This window comes from Nomascus leucogenys, chromosome 3 (assembly GCF_006542625.1).
Source record: "Nomascus leucogenys isolate Asia chromosome 3, Asia_NLE_v1, whole genome shotgun sequence".
Classification (NCBI taxonomy): Eukaryota; Metazoa; Chordata; class Mammalia; order Primates; family Hylobatidae; genus Nomascus; species Nomascus leucogenys.
Window position 1 is genome coordinate 38,867,256 of NC_044383.1, and position 15,786 is coordinate 38,883,041.

A 15,786-nucleotide genomic window follows, 5' to 3' on the forward strand; every position below is an offset into this window, starting at 1 on the left:
ATATGGGCAAGCTGTAGTGTTCAACCGATCACTTCACAGAATAATGCCCACAAAATTGGCACAATAGACAGTTCCATGGGCCCATCTCTCCATAAAAACACCCAAAAATTCAAACAAAAAAGTCAGAATCAACTTTAACAGAACTCTGGAAATCAGTCAAAGGTTTACAGCAAACAAGGGAAAACTGAATAAAAAAAATGGCAACTTAAAAATAGTAGAAAAGCTTTGTGGGTTTATTTTTATTTTTATTTTAAGTTCCAAGGTGCATGTGCAGGATGTGCAGGTTTATTACCTAGGTAAATGTGTGCCACGGTGGTTTACTGCACCTATAAACTCATCACCTAGGTATTAAGCCCCGCACACATTAGCTATTTTTCCTAATGCTCTCCCTCCACCAACGCCCCTGACAGGCCCTAGTGTGTGTTGTTCCCCTCCCTGGGTCCATGTGTTCTCCTTGTTCAGCTCCCACTTATGAGTGAGAACATGTGGTGCTTGGTTTTCTGCTCCTGCATTAGTTTGCTGATAATAATGGCTTCCAGCTCCATCAGTGTCCCTGCAAAGGACATAATCTCATTCCTTTTTATGGCTACATAGTATTCCATGATGCATATGTAAGCTTTGTGGTATGTTTATTTGCTCTTGTACCACATCCTTCATCAGCTTGGCAGTGATCTTGTCAAGGGCAGCCCTGTTCCCAGTGGAGGACCCTGGTTCCTGTTTCCAGAGGGACCACAGAAGACCTTACTTGCAAAAAATTATGTTTCTCTTTCTCAACTGTCTGAGGACTACCATGGGCTAACATGAGGCAGTCAACTTTGTTTCACCTGATTCAAAACTCACTCAGGATGGAAAAGCAATGGACATTTCTCAAAAACCTCCTAAGACAAATGAACAACCCAAAGCTACCTAGGGCAAATGATTATAGTTAAGGCACACACAGTAGAGCACTAAAATCCTGAGAATAAAAGCTGGGAGACAGTTTCTTTGGAAAACTGGGATGTTCAAAAGTGCCTGTGTATACTAAGAAATTCAGAAAGTTATCAACATGCCCAGAGCAGGACAGGTTAATTAGAAAAATGTGAGAAGATCCTGAACTTTCACCTCTGGCTGATATCCAGGCTCAACTTAAGCAGTAAGTGAAGGCTATGACAAGGAGTGCCCCAGCCAATCTGAAAGACCTTCCTTCCTTCCTTTCTTCCTTCCTTCCTTTCCTCCTTCCTTCCTTTGTTTCTTTCCTTACTTCCTTCCATCTTTCTTCTGCTATTTATATATATAAATACATATATTTTTTCTATGTCTCTTTTTTGCCTCTCCACATTCAAGAAAATTTCTGTCAAAACTAGCTGAACATAAGCTAGAGAAAAGACTTCAGAAACCACATATGACTTGCAAAAGTAGTTTTGAAAAGTCACTAAAGAAAGCTATAGCCTTCAGAAGAAAAAAAAAAAAAACTATAGCAGGCAAAAAAACACCCTAAAGAGAGGAAAGACTCTGATTTCCAGAGCTACCATATAAGAGTATCCAAAATTTCCAGTTTTCAAACATTCACTTCACAGCTTGGTAGATACAAAGTTCTGGACTGGGATTGGGGCAAGATGGCCAAATAAGAACAGCTCCAGTCTGCAGCTCCCAGCGAGACCAATGCAGAAGGTCAGTGATTTCTGCATTTCCAACTGAGGTGCCCGGTTCATCTCATTGGGACTGGTTAGACAGTGGGTGCAGCTGACGGATGGCAAAGAGAAGCAGGGCAGGGAATTGGCCCACCTGGGAAGCACAACGGGTTGGGGAACTCCCTCCCCTAGCCAAAGGAAGCCATGAGGGACAGTGCTATCCAGCCCAGATACTACACTTTTCCCATAGTCTTCACAACCTGTCACAACCTGCAAACTAGGAGATTCCTTTAGGTGTCTACACCACAAGGGCCCTGGGTTTCAAGCACAAAACTGGGTGGCCATTTGGCCAGACACCAAGCTAGCTACAGAAGTCTTTTTTTCATAACCCAGTGGCACCTGAATTCCAGCGAGACAGAACCATTCACTCCCCTGGAAAGGGGGCTGAAGCCAGGGAGCCAAGTGGTCTAGCTCAGAGGATCCCACCCTCATGGGGCCCAGCAAGCTAAGATCCACTGGCTTGAAATTCTCACTGCCAGCACAGCAGTCTGAAGTCGACCTGGGATGCTCAAGCCTGATGGGAGGGAGGGGAGTCCACCATCACTGAGGTGTGAGTAGGCAGTTTTCCTTTCACAGTGTAAACAAAACTTCTGGGAAGATGAGTCTGGGCAGTGCCCACTGCAGCACCACAAAGCCCCTATAGCCAGACTGTCTCTCTAGACTTCTGGGCATGGCATCTCTGAAATAAAGGTAGCAGCCCCAGTAGGGGCCTATAGATAAAACTACCTCTCCCTAGGACAGAGCACCTGGAGGAAGAGGTGGCTGTGGGCACAGCTTCAGCAGACTTAAACGTTTCTGCCTGATGGCCCTGAAGAGAGCAGCAGATCTCCCAGCCTAGCGTTCAAGCTCTGCTAATGGACAGACTGCCTTCTCAAGTGGGTCGCTGACCCCCGAGCCTCCTGAGAGGGAGACACCTCCCAGCATGGATTGACAGATACATCATACAGGAGACCTCTGGGTGGCATCTGGCTGGTGCCCCACCAGGATGAAGCTTCCAGAGGAAGGAGCAGGCAGCCATCTTTGCTGTTCTGCAGCCTCTGCTGGTGATATCCAGGCAAACAGGGTCTGGAGTGGACCCCCAGCAAACTCCAGCAGACCTGCAGAAGAGAGGCCTGACTGTTAGAAGGAAAACTAACAAACAGAAAGCAATAACATCAACATTAACAAAAAGGACGACCATGCAAAAACTCTATCCGAAGGTCACCAACAGCAAAGACCAAAGGTAGATAAATCCATGAAGATGAGGAAAAACCAGCACAAAAAGACTAAAAATTCCAAAAACCAGAATGCCCCTTCTCCTCCAAAGGATCACAACTCTTCGCCAGCAAGGGAATAAAACTGGATGGAGAATGAGTTTGACAAAATGACACAAGTAGGCTTCAGAAGATGTGTAAAAACAAACTCCTCCAAGCTAAAGGAGTATGTTCTAACTCAATGCAAGGAAACTAAGAAGGTTGATAAAAAGAGGAATTGCTAATAGAATAACCAGATTCAAGAAGAACATAAATGACCTGATGGAGTTGAAAAACAAAGCACAAGAACCTCATGAAGCATACACAAGTATCAATAGCCAAACTGATCAAGCAGAAGAAAGGATATCAGACATTGAAGATCAACTTAATGAAATAAAGTGAGAAGACAACATTACAGAAAAAAGAATGAAAAGGAGTGAACAAAGCCTCCAAGAAATATGGGACTATGTGAAAAGACCAAACATATGTTTGATTGGTGTATCTGAAAGTGATGGGGAGAATGGAACCAAGTTGGAAAACACGCTTCAGGATATTATCCAGGAGAACTTCCCCAACCTAGTAAGACAGGCCAACATTCAAATTCATGAAATACAGAGAACATCACAAAGATACTCCTCGAGAAGAGCAACCCCAAGACACACAATCATCATATGCACCAAGGTTGAAATGATGGAAAAAACATTGTGGGCAGCCAGAGAGAAAGGTTAGGTTACCCACAAAGGGAAGCCCATTAGACTAACAGCAGATCTCTGTGCAGACACCATACAAGCCAGAAGAGAGTGGGGGCCAATATTCAACATTTTTAAAGAAAAGAATTTTCAACCAAGAATTTCTTTTTTTAATTATACTTTTAAGTTTTAGGGTACATGTGCACAACGTGCAGGTTTGTTACATATGTATACATGTGCCATGTTGGTGTGCTGCACCCATTAACTCTTCATTTAACATTAGGTGTATCTCCTAATGCTATCACTCCCCTTCCCCCACCCCACAACAGGCCCCAGTGTGTGATGTTCCCCTTCCTGTGTCCATGTGTTCTCACTGTTCAATTCCCACCTATGAGTGAGAACATGCAGTGTTCAGTTTTTTGTCCTTGCAATAGTTTGCTGAGAATGATGGTTTCCAGCTTCATCCATGTCCCTACAAAGGACATGAACTCATCATTTTTTATGGCTGCATAGTATTCCATGGTGTAATATGCCACATTTTCTTAATCCAGTCTACCATTGTTGTATATTTGGTTTGGTTCCAAGTCTTTGCTATTGTGAATAATGCCACAATAAACATATGTGTGCATGTGTCTTTATAGTAGCATGTTTTCTAATCCTTTGGGTATATACCCAGTAATGGGAAGGCTGGGTCAAATGGTATTTCTAGTTCTAGATCCCTGAGGAATCACCACACTGACTTCCACAATGGTTGAACTAGTTTACAGTCCCACAAACAGTGTAAAACTGTACCTATTTCTCCACATCCTCTCCAGCACCTGTTGTTTGCTGACTTTTTAATGATGGCCATTCTAACTGGGGTGAGATGGTATCTCATTGTGGTTTGATTTGCATTTCTCTGATGGTCAGTGATGATTAGCATTTTTTCATGTGTCTGTTGGCTGCATAAATGTCTTCTTTTGAGAAGTGTCTGTTCATGTCCTTTGCCCACTTTTTGATGGGGTTGTTTGTTTTTTTCTTGTAAATTTGTTTGAGTTCTTTGTAGATTCTGGATATTAGCCTTTTGTCAGATGAGTAGATTGCAAAAATTTTCTCCCATTCTGTAGGTTGCCTGTTCACCCTGATGGTGGTTTCTTTTGCTGTGCAGAAGCTCTTTAGTTTAATTAGATCCCATTTGTCAATTTTGGCTTTTGTTGCCATTGCTTTTGGTATTCCAGACATGAAGTCCTTGCCCATGCCTATGTCCTGAGTGATAATGCCTAGGTTTTCTTCTAGGGTTTTTATGGTTTTAGGTCTAACATTTAAGTCTTTAATCCATGTTGAATTATTTTATAAGGTGTAAGGAAGGGGTCCAGTTTCAGCTTTCTACATATGGCTAGACAGTTTTCCCAGCACTATTTATTAAATAGGGAATCCTTTCCCCATTGCTTGATTTTGTCAGGTTTGTCAAAGATCAGATGGTTGTAGATATGTGGCATTACTTCTGAGGGCTCTGTTCTGTTCCATTGGTCTATATCTCTGTTTTGGTACCAGTATCATGCTGCTTTGGTTACTGTAGCCTTGTAGTATAGTTGAAGTCAGGCAGCGTGATGCCTCCAGCTTTGTTCTTTTGGCTTAGGATTGACTTGGCAATGCGGGCTGTTTTTTGGTTCCATATGAACTTTAAAGTAGTTTTTTCCAATTCTGTGAAGAAAGTCATTGGTAGCTTGATGGGGATGACACTGAATCTATAAATTACCTTGGGCATTATGGCCATTTTCATAATATTGATTCTTCCTACCCATGAGCATGAAATGTTCTTCCATTTGTTTGCATCCTCTTTTATTTCATTGAGGAGTGGTTTCTGGTTCTCCTTGAAGAGGTCCTTCACGTCCCTTGGAAGTTGGATTCCTAGGTATTTTATTCTCTTTGAAGCAATTGTGAATGGGAGTTCACTCATGATTTGGCTCTCTGTTATTGGTGTATAAGAATACTTGTGAATTTTGCACATTGATTTTGTATCCTGAGACCTTGCTGAAGTTGCTTATCAGCTTAAGGAGATTGGGGGCTGAGACGATGGGGTTTTCTAGATATACAATCATGTCATCTGCAGACAGGGACAATTTGACTTCCTCCTCTACTAACTGAATATCTTTTATTTCCTTCTCCTGCCTGATTGCCCTGGCCAGAACTTCCAACACTATGCTGAATAGGAGTGGTAAGAGAGGGCATCCCTCTCTTGTGCCAGTTTTCAAAGAGAATGCTTCCAGTTTTTGCCCATTCACTATGATATTGGCTTTGAGTTTGTCATAGATAGCTCTTATTATTTTGAGATACATCCCATCAATACCTAATTTATTGAGAGTTTTTAGCATGAAGGGTTGTTGAATTTTGTCAAAGGCCTTTTCTGCATCTATTGAGATAATCATGTGGTTTTTGTGTTTGGTTCTGTTTATATGCTGGATTACTTCATTGATTTTCATATGTTGAACCAGCCTTGCATCCCAGGGATGAAGCCCACTTGATCATGGTGGATAAGCTTTTTGATGTACTGCTGGATTTGGTTTGCCAGTATTTTATTGAGGATTTTTGCATCGATGTTCATCAGGGATATTGGTCTAAACTTCTCTTTTTTTGTTGTGTCTCTGCCAGGCTTTGGTATCAGGATGATGCTGGCCTCATCAAATGAGTTAGGGAGGATTCCTTCTTTATCTATTGATTGGAATAGTTTCAGAAGGAATGGTACCAGCTCCTCCTTGTACCTCTGATAGAATTCGGCTGTGAATCCATCTGGTCCTGGACTTTTTTTGGTTGGTAAGCTATTAATTATTGACTCAATTTCAGAGCCTGTTATTGGTCTATTCAGAGATTCAACTTCTTCCTGGTTTATTTTTGGGAGGGTGTATCTGTCAAGGAATTTATTCTTTTCTTCTAGATTTTCTAGTTTATTTGCATAGAGGTGTTTATAGTACTCTCTGATGGTAGTTTGTATTTCTGTGGGATTGGGGGTGATATCCCCTTTAACATTTTTTATTGCATGTAACTGATTCTTCTCTCTTTTCTTCTTTATTAGTCTTGCTAGCGGTCTATCAATTTTGTTGATCATTTCAAAAAACCAGCTCCTGGATTCATTAATTTTTTGAAGGGTTTTTTGTGTCTCTATCTCCTTCAGTTCTGCTCTGATCTTAGCTATTTCTTGCCTTCTGCTAGCTTTTGAATGTGTTTGCTCTTGGGGGACTAAGGTGGAAGGATGGCTTGAGCCCAGGAGCTCAAGGCTGCAGGGACCCTGATCCCATCACTACACTCCAGCCTACAACAGAGCAAAACCCTGTCTCTATAAATTAATTAATTAATTAAATGGTCAAAGGATTTGAGTAGACATTTTTCAAAAGAAGACATATAAATGGCTAAGATATTTTTAAATACTCAACAAATTTAATCATCAGAGAAATGCAAATTAAAACCACAATGAGATATCACAACTCATAGATATTATTATTATCAAAAAGATAAAAAGATAACAAGTGTTGACAAAGATGTGCAATAAAGTGAACCTTGGGTATGTAAATTAGCATCGTGATTTGAGAAAACAGTATGGATGTTCCTCAAAAAACTAAAAATAGAACTATCAGATGATCCAGCAATCCCACTACCAGTATATACCCAAAGGAATTGAAGTCAGTATGTGGTAGAGATGTCTGTACTTCCATGTTTATTGCAGTGCTATTGACAATAGCCAAGATATGGAAACAACCTAAGTGTTCATCAATAAATTAATGGATTTTGTATATGGCATATATGTACAATGAAATGCTATTCAGCCTTTTATTTTTTATTTATTTATTTATTTTTTTTATTATACTTTAGGGTTTTAGGGTACATGTGCACAATGTGCAGGTTTGTTACATATGTATCCATGTGCCATGTTGATTTCCTGCACCCATTAACTCGTCATTTAGCATTAGGTGTATCTCCTAATGCTGTCCCTCCCCCCTCCCCCCATATTCAGCCTTTTAAAGAGGAAAAAATATTCTTATTTATGACGGCATGGATGACTCTACAGAACATCATATTAATTAAATAAGCCAGGCAGAGAGAGGCAAATATCATATATGATCCCACTTCTATGTGGAATCTTAAAAAGTTAAACTCATAGAAGTAGAGATTAGAATGGTGGCTACCAGAGGCTGGCAGGTGGAGATGGTCCAAATAAGGGGATATGTTGGTCAACAGATACAGAGTTACAGATAGGAGGAATAAGCTCGGTTGTTCTATTCGACAGCAAGGTGACTATAATTAATATTAATGTACTGTATGTTTCAAAACAGCTAAAAAAGAGGATTTTAAATGTTCTCACTACAAAGAAATGACAAATATTTGAGATGATAGATATGCTAATTACCCTGATATGATCAATTCACAATCTATACATGTATCAAAATGTAATATTGTACCCCATTAATATATACAATTATCATTTATCACTTTAAAATGAAATAAAACTTTAAGAATCTTGAGGTTAAACACACCTTGTATATTACTGGAGGAACATAAAGCATACTTACATTGGTTAAGGATTTGCTCATGTCCTTAACCTCTAACTGCAGGACATTTCCAATAATTGGGAGAGGAGTGGGGCCAGATGGGAGCCTCCCTCTTCCAGAGCTCTGTCTGCAGAGTGAAAGGAGAAACAAACAGGAGAGACAGAGCAACAGAGCCACAGCTGGATCCATTGAAGGCTTCTCTTCTTAGTAAGACAACTGTGGGCTTTCACTTCAAGGCTTTTATAATACTCCCTGCTAATCCACCTGTGATTCTCTGACTGTGACTAGTCAGCAAAAAGCACTTTAATGTCTCTTCTGAATGAACATTGGCTTACTGAAAAAGATAAAAGTAAGGTGTTCTTTTTTCTTGTTCTTTCCAGTGCCCCACCCTGGAATTCTGGTTTAACTAGTCTGAAGCAGAGCCCAGGTTTTTTTTGTTGTTGTTGTTTTTTCCTTGAGATGGAGTTTCGCTCTTGTTGCCCAGGCTGGAGTGCAATGGCAAGATCTCAACTCACTGCAGCCTCCACTTCCTGGATTCGAACGATTCTGCCTCAGCTTCTGGCATAGCTGGGATTACAGGCATGCACCACTACGCCCAGCTGATTTTGTATTTTTAGTAGAGACAGGGTTTCACCATGTTGGCTAGGCTGGTCTCCCTAAGTGCTGGGATTACAGGCATGAGCCACCATGCCCGGCCAGGCCTAGGTTTTTTCAAACACCCCAGGTGGTTCCACTGTGCAGCCAAAATTGAGAACCAATGAAATTATTTCATCAAAAAATTATCAAACTTTTGGATTTTTAGATTGATGACCAGTTGGAAATATGACTTTGAGGGCAATCTGTATATTATATCCCTTGTACATAAAATAATGTTTATCCTACTGAGAGGAGTTAGCCAGCTTGCATTAGGCAGGCAATAAGGGAAGGGTCCCCAGAGAACTTCCAAACTCTTCCAGGTCATTGCCCAATCCACAAAAACCCCAAGTACTTACACTAGATGTTTTGTGCAGATAAGGGAACTTGCACAGGGAGCTTGCCTAAATATGCCCGCAGTGAAAAATTCCTACCTTTAACACATGCGCAGTAAGGGAAATAAATCAATATGCAGTGGCTTAGACTAAGAGCCCACACGCGCAACAGAAGGAAGGGGTGGAAGCACCAGGAATTCACGCCTTATGCAAATAAGTATCCCAGCCTCATCAGCTTTTCTATAAAAGTCCTGGTATTCAACTGTGAAGTGGCAATCCGCAACCTGCTTTCAGGGCCTCTCTCTTTGCTGACAGTTTTCCTTTCACTTAGTAAATTCTACTCCACTCACTCTCTGGTGTCTGTGTGCCTAATTCTTCCTGCATGAGACAACTCGGACCTAGCTGAGCTAAGGATCCGCAAGACTGCAACACTATAATGCTTTCTCAAACACTAGATCATTTTCCTTGAAAATGAGATCCTTTTGAAATATTTTAATGTAGTACTAACATTACAGCTGCCTAAACGTAAAACAGCTAACAAACTCATTCATCTTAAATGGCTAAACCGGTTATCAATTAACTAAGTAAACATACACACCTTTTTCCATTAAACCCCCTGAAAAACACTGGATGGCTGAGAATATTATTTCATATTTTTCAAATGGGGAAAGGGAGACTCTAGGAGAACAGATGACCTGTCCAGTGTCCCACAGCTCATAAATGGCAGGCTGGGATTTGAACTGAGATCTTCTGACGCCTGCTGTGGTATATTCTCACTTACACCAGAACTACCTTGAGAACAGTTTTAGCAAAATAAAATAAATCCTAAAAACATTCTTCACTCTGAATCTACACCACACTATTCACAAAACAACAGGGCTGTACATTCTCAAGAGAAGAAATAAAAGCTAGGGTTTCTCCCCTCTCTGTCACCGAAGAGCTGAAACCTACTCAGTATAACTGATGAAAGAGCCAATCTCAGAGAATTAAGTGGGTACGATCTCAGAAACGATGGCTTCTCCAGCTCCCACTTGCCTCCAGACACAGCTGTTTCTATTGCTTTTTTGGTCTGTCTGTGTCAGAAATAATGGAATGAAATATTCCACAGCAAGGAAGGGGAATTATGGCCAGAACAACAGGCATGTGCTTCAGTGGTGAATGGGAGGTAGGGAAATCATTAAACAGACCCATGGCACAGAACAAACACAGTTGTGCAGACCTGAACAGGAGATGACATTTAGTGCTCATGAGGCTCTTATATATCACTAAAATGATACATACATTTCTAGATCACTAATGGCAATGCTTGTACAAACGCATATTCTGTAAAGATGTCATTGTGGTATTCTAAATGACTAGTACAGTTATTTGTTTATTTCCATTGTATATATTTAAGGTATAAAACATTGGTAGACATATAAACAGTGGAATCATTACTACAGTTAAACAAATTTACATATTCATCAATTCTATAATTAACTTTTTTGTGGTATAAGTACCTAAAATCTACTCTTTTGGCAAATTTTCAGTATAGTATATTAACTATAGTCCTCTTGCTGTTTATTAGATCTTTAGACTTATTCATCCTATCTAACCGCAAATTTGTGCTCTTTGATGCACTTTTTTCCATTTCCTCTGGCTCCCACTTTTGGTAACCACCATTCTACTCTCTGTTTCTATGTATTTGACTTTTTAAAGATTCTTCATATAAGAGAAATCATGCAATCTTTTTTCCTCTGTATCTAGCTCATATCACTTAACATAATATCCTCCAGGTTCATTCCATGTCGTTGCAAATGGCAGTATCTCCTTTTAAAGTTTAAAAAATATTTCATTGTATATATAAATATACAACACAATTTCTTCATCCATTTATTTGTGAATGAACACTTACGTTGTTTCTACATCTTGGCTATTGGAAATAATACTGGATTAGTGCAGTTATTTCTAACTGCAGTAAGGAAAAATTAAGTTTTGTCAAATCCCATATCGACAATGTTTTATCAAACATGTTTACAGGGATTCTGACAATTCACAGAGAATTTTTATACCCATCATAACTCTTTTGATTCTCTCAATTACCCTTGCCTGTGGTAAAATTATTTCCACTTTAGAGATAAGGAAGCTGGGCCTTGGAGATTCAGTATTTTGTTCAAGGACACAGAGGCTGAAAATGATAGGGCTGAGGCTGGAACCCTATCTCCTAACTCTTACATCATTCCCTCCAAGCAAGAAATTCAGTTCAACTAGAGTCACCAACATTTACTTACCATGTACTATGAGGCAATATTTCACCACTCAGGATAATCAGTGACTTTCAAATACACATTAACCAACTCAACAGTTGCAACATAGGTTGATTACAATTAGGGTGTGGTTTTGTAACCTTTAGAATTTGGGTCAGTCGAGGTTTTGGTGAATAATTTATCTGAGAGAAAGAAAAACAGTTATTTTACTGCTTGGCTCACATAGCTCTGAACTCTAAAAGAAGTGCACTACCTTGTTTTAGATAAAATGACTTTAATGGCTTTCTTTAAAACAATCATTTTATTTCTTGAAAAATGGGTTTCTGTTCCTCCTTTCTGTTGAGACTTCTGCCTGGTCCTTTCAAAGAACGAAAGAAACATAGATAATTAGAGACAAGGGATCTCAGAGATCCACCAGCCTAATCCCTACTTTATTATTAGAAATAAGGAATTGGTGAATAAGTGAGGTGAACTGTCACCAGTGCATTAGTACATAATCTTTATTTTTTAAGAATCCAGGTTTTAATTCCCAGTTCAGTGATTCTCACATTGAAGAGATTTCCTATCATTGCCCAAATGGATGGTCAGGAGGGCATCTGGCTGAAGCCCTCCACAGTGACAGAGTAATGCAAACCTCAGCTTGGGTGAAATTGTGAATGCAAACTGCTTCTTTTTAAATAAACCTTTTCACTGGAGTGTAGTATACAAAGAGAATGTTGGAAACATCCTAAATGTATATAGCTCAATGAATTATCATGAATTGAACATATCTGTGTAATCAACACACCGGTCAATAAAAGTAATTTTGCCAGGATCTCAGAAGTCCCTTTATGTCTCTTCCTACCTTCCTCCCTGACTCCAGTATTATGCCATAGGTTAGTTTTGCCTGTTTGTGAGGCATATAAATGTAATATAAATGGAATCACATTATGTATTTTTAAGTATCTAGTATTTTCACTTAATTTTGTGTTTGTGAGATTCATTCATGTTGTCACAAATAGCAGCACGTAAGTTAGGGTTACTTTAGAGTGTTTTATTTTATAACAATTCCAAAATTTATCTTTTCATTGTATTGTTATGGACTTTTGAGTTGATTCTAGTTTGTGGCTATTATGAATAGTGCTGTTATTACTCTAATACATTGTTATCCCAATATAAGGATTTCTGTTGATATAACTATGAGCATAATTGCTGGATGTGCATGTGTTCAGTTTTATTAATGACTGCCAAAGAATTGTCCAAATGGTTTAATAAATTTACAATTGTACTGAGAGTGCCAGCTGCTTCTCTTTCTTGCCAACCCTTAGTATATTGTCTTTTCATTTTAACCATTTTGATGTGTGTGTAATAATATCTTATTGTAGTTTTAATTTGCATTTTGGTGAAGCTTCATGATGCCGGGTGCTTTTTCAAATGTCCTTTGGCAATATCAAATCTTTTGTGAAGGGCTTGCATAGATTAGATATAGCCCATTATTTGTTTTTATATGTATCCATTTATCCATGTATATGCATATCTATATATACACATGTATACATAAATGCATATATATCTTATATTTATATAATTTTAGTAACTATAAATGCAATAAAAAGTTGGAGGTACAAACAGAGAATTTTCTCTATTTTGAACATTTGAGAGTAATTTTGGACCTGAAGTTCCAAACCTGAAATATTTTAGTATATAGCTCTTATAAGCAAGGCAATTTGACTATATAACCAAAATATAACTTTAAAATTCAGGAAATTAACATTGATGCATTAGGGCCATCTAATCCTCATTTCCATTAGTGTTCCCTCAATAAGTCCCAATGATATTCATTGTATTCATTTCAGAATCCAGTTTAGAATCCTGAATCACATTTTGCAACTAGTTGTCATGTCTCCTTAGTCAAGCACAGCTGACACAGTTCCTCAGTCTTTCCTCAACCTCCTTAACCTTGTCACTTTTGAAAAGCATAGGTTGGGAGTTTTTAAAATTTCTCTCAATTTGGGATTATCTGATGTTTCTTCATAATCAGATTCTGGCTGTGCAGATTTGGCAGGAATATCACAGAAGATGCTTTGACTTCTCATTGCATCATATCTGGTGACAAATAATTTCAATCTGTTCCATTATGGGTGATGTTTACTTTGATTTTTGATTATAGTGTCTGGTTGTGTCCTCCACCATAATGTCATTCTTCCTGCATTTGTAATTAAGAAATATGGGAGGCTGAGGCAGGAGAATCGCTTGAACCCGGGAGGCGGAGGTTACAGTGAGCCAAGATCGCATCATTGCACTCCAGCCTGGGTGACAAGAGTGAGACTTCATCTCAAAAAAAAAAAAAAAGAAAGAAATACTTTGTGGGTACATTCTTGATACTACATAAGTATATATTCCTCATCGAGTTTTTAATGTATTCATGTATTTATTTATATCATTACAGAATCACGAATTCAGTTGTGTTCAATGGGTTATAATCCATTATAACATTATTTACTTTGGTGCTCAAATTATCTTCTAATGACTGGATTGTGTGACCTTTTGTCATGTCCCCCTCGATTCTTAAGCAATTCCTTACTTCCTGGCACAGCAAGATATTCCAGGCTCATCTTTTCCTTTTTTTTTTTTTTTTTTTTTTGAGACAGAGTCTCACTCTGTCACCCAGGCTGGAATGCAGTGGCGAGATCTTGGCTCATTGCAACCTCTGCCTCCTGGGTTCAAGCAATCCTCCTGCCTCAGCTGGTATTACAAGCACCTACTGTAGATTCTCACTAAAGAGGGAGGAAGATTTAGATTTGTGACTCCTTGACTCTGTTCCAACTCATCAGGAGACCTGATGGCCACTGGGGCCCTCAAACGCTTCATAAGAAAAATGATCCTATCCCAATATCGCTTCCTTGCCAAAATGCTGTCTTTGGGCTTCACCTGCTAATGTCATCACTGGCATCTTCCACAAAAGCTTGGGTGTGGGACTTTGCTGCTTGAGGACAAAATACAGATGTAGTTCTGCTCAGGAGCCACAGGGGGCAAAAACAGAGTCAAGCATATCCCCAGGGTTGGCATGTGGGAAGGTGTGGGAGAAGAAAGCACAGCTGAGGAATTTAGGCAACAAGTCTTGGGTCTGAGGCTCAGACCCGTCTTACACGACAAATGACAGATGAGGTTGTGCTGATTCTGAGCCTGGTCCAGAGCCACAAATATTTTCAGCAAAGCAGCTGTCAGACTCCTCAGCAGAACTGTGTCACAGATCATTGGTGTCAGCCAGATCAAAATTTGTAATGAGACTGTAGAAACTGCAGACTGACCACCACAGAGTCTCAGGTTTCCTACCTGCATGTGGATCCAACAGTAGGAACTGCCTGTAGTAGGCAGTTCTTGCATTGCTATAAAGAAATACCTGAGGCTGCGTGAGGTGGCTCATGTCTGTAATCTCAGCACTTTGGGAGGCCAAGGCAGCTGGATCGCTTGAGTCCAAGAGTTCAAGACCAGCATGGGCAACTTGGCGACACCCTATATCTACTAAAATAAAAAAATTAGCCAGGCATGGTGGCACGTGCCTGTAATTCCAGCTCCTTGGGAGTCTGAGGCATGAGAATCACTTGGACCCTGGCAGCAGAGGTTGCAGTGAGCCAAGATGGCACCACTTTACTCCAGCCTGGGTTACAAACTAAGACTCTGTCTCAAAAAAAAAAAAAAAAAAAAGAAAAGAAATAAAGAAATACATAAGACTGGGTAATTTATAAAGAAAAGAGGTTTAATTGGCTCACAGCTCTTCAGGCTGTACAAGAAGCATGGTGCCAGCATCTGCTTGGCTTCTGGGGAGGCCTCAGGAAGCTTTCAATCATGGCGGAGGGCAAAAGGAGGATCTGGCATCTCACAGGGTGAAAATGAGAACAGAAGGGAGAGAGGGAGTTGGGGGGCTTGCCACACATTGTGAAATAACCAGACCTCACACAAACTCACTCACTATCACAAAGACAACACCAAGCCCAAAGCCATAAGGGATCTACCCCCATGACCCAAACATCTCCCACCAGGCCCCATTCCCAATATTAGTGATTACATTTCAACATGAGATTTGGGTGGGACAAATATCCAAATCATATCAATGCCTATCAGAGGTCTTGGGAAGCTTCCAATATAAATAGTCTTTGGAATTAGTGGCAGAGCTGCCCAGCCTAATTCCCAGTGACTCATTTAAGGGCAGACTCTTTGGTGCTGTTGAGCAAAAAGGGTGTCGTAGGCAAGAGGGGCCCTCTCATTTCTGTTCACTGATATCAGTATAAGAGTTTCACTTTCTAATAATGGTGCAGTCACTAGTCCAGCCTCACTTTCTCACAGATAACAATTATTAAATCTGAACAACTTATTCATCAGAAAATAGTTCACAGAATGCATTCAAAAGCCACTCAAATCAAGCAGATCCTAGAGGGGATTACCTAAAAAGCAGAAACTACAAGGAGTGAGATCTCT

General features: G+C 39.8%; 1 protein-coding gene across 2 annotated transcripts in view; it reads right to left on the reverse strand.

Annotated features, from left to right (window-relative positions):
- The window catches only part of LOC100601437 (cytochrome P450 2C19), a 152,614-nt gene that overhangs the window by 99,478 nt on the left and 37,350 nt on the right, over window positions 1-15,786 (reverse strand). The window contains exon 1 of one of the 2 annotated variants that reach the window (XM_030809237.1): window positions 8,136-8,492. The exons of the other annotated variant lie outside the window; for it this stretch is intronic. Coding sequence (XP_030665097.1) covers window positions 8,136-8,303 — 168 coding nt within the window. The 5' untranslated portion in view covers window positions 8,304-8,492. Of the gene's footprint in view, window positions 1-8,135; window positions 8,493-15,786 lie in introns of those variants that run through there. 2 annotated transcript variants of the gene reach the window in all.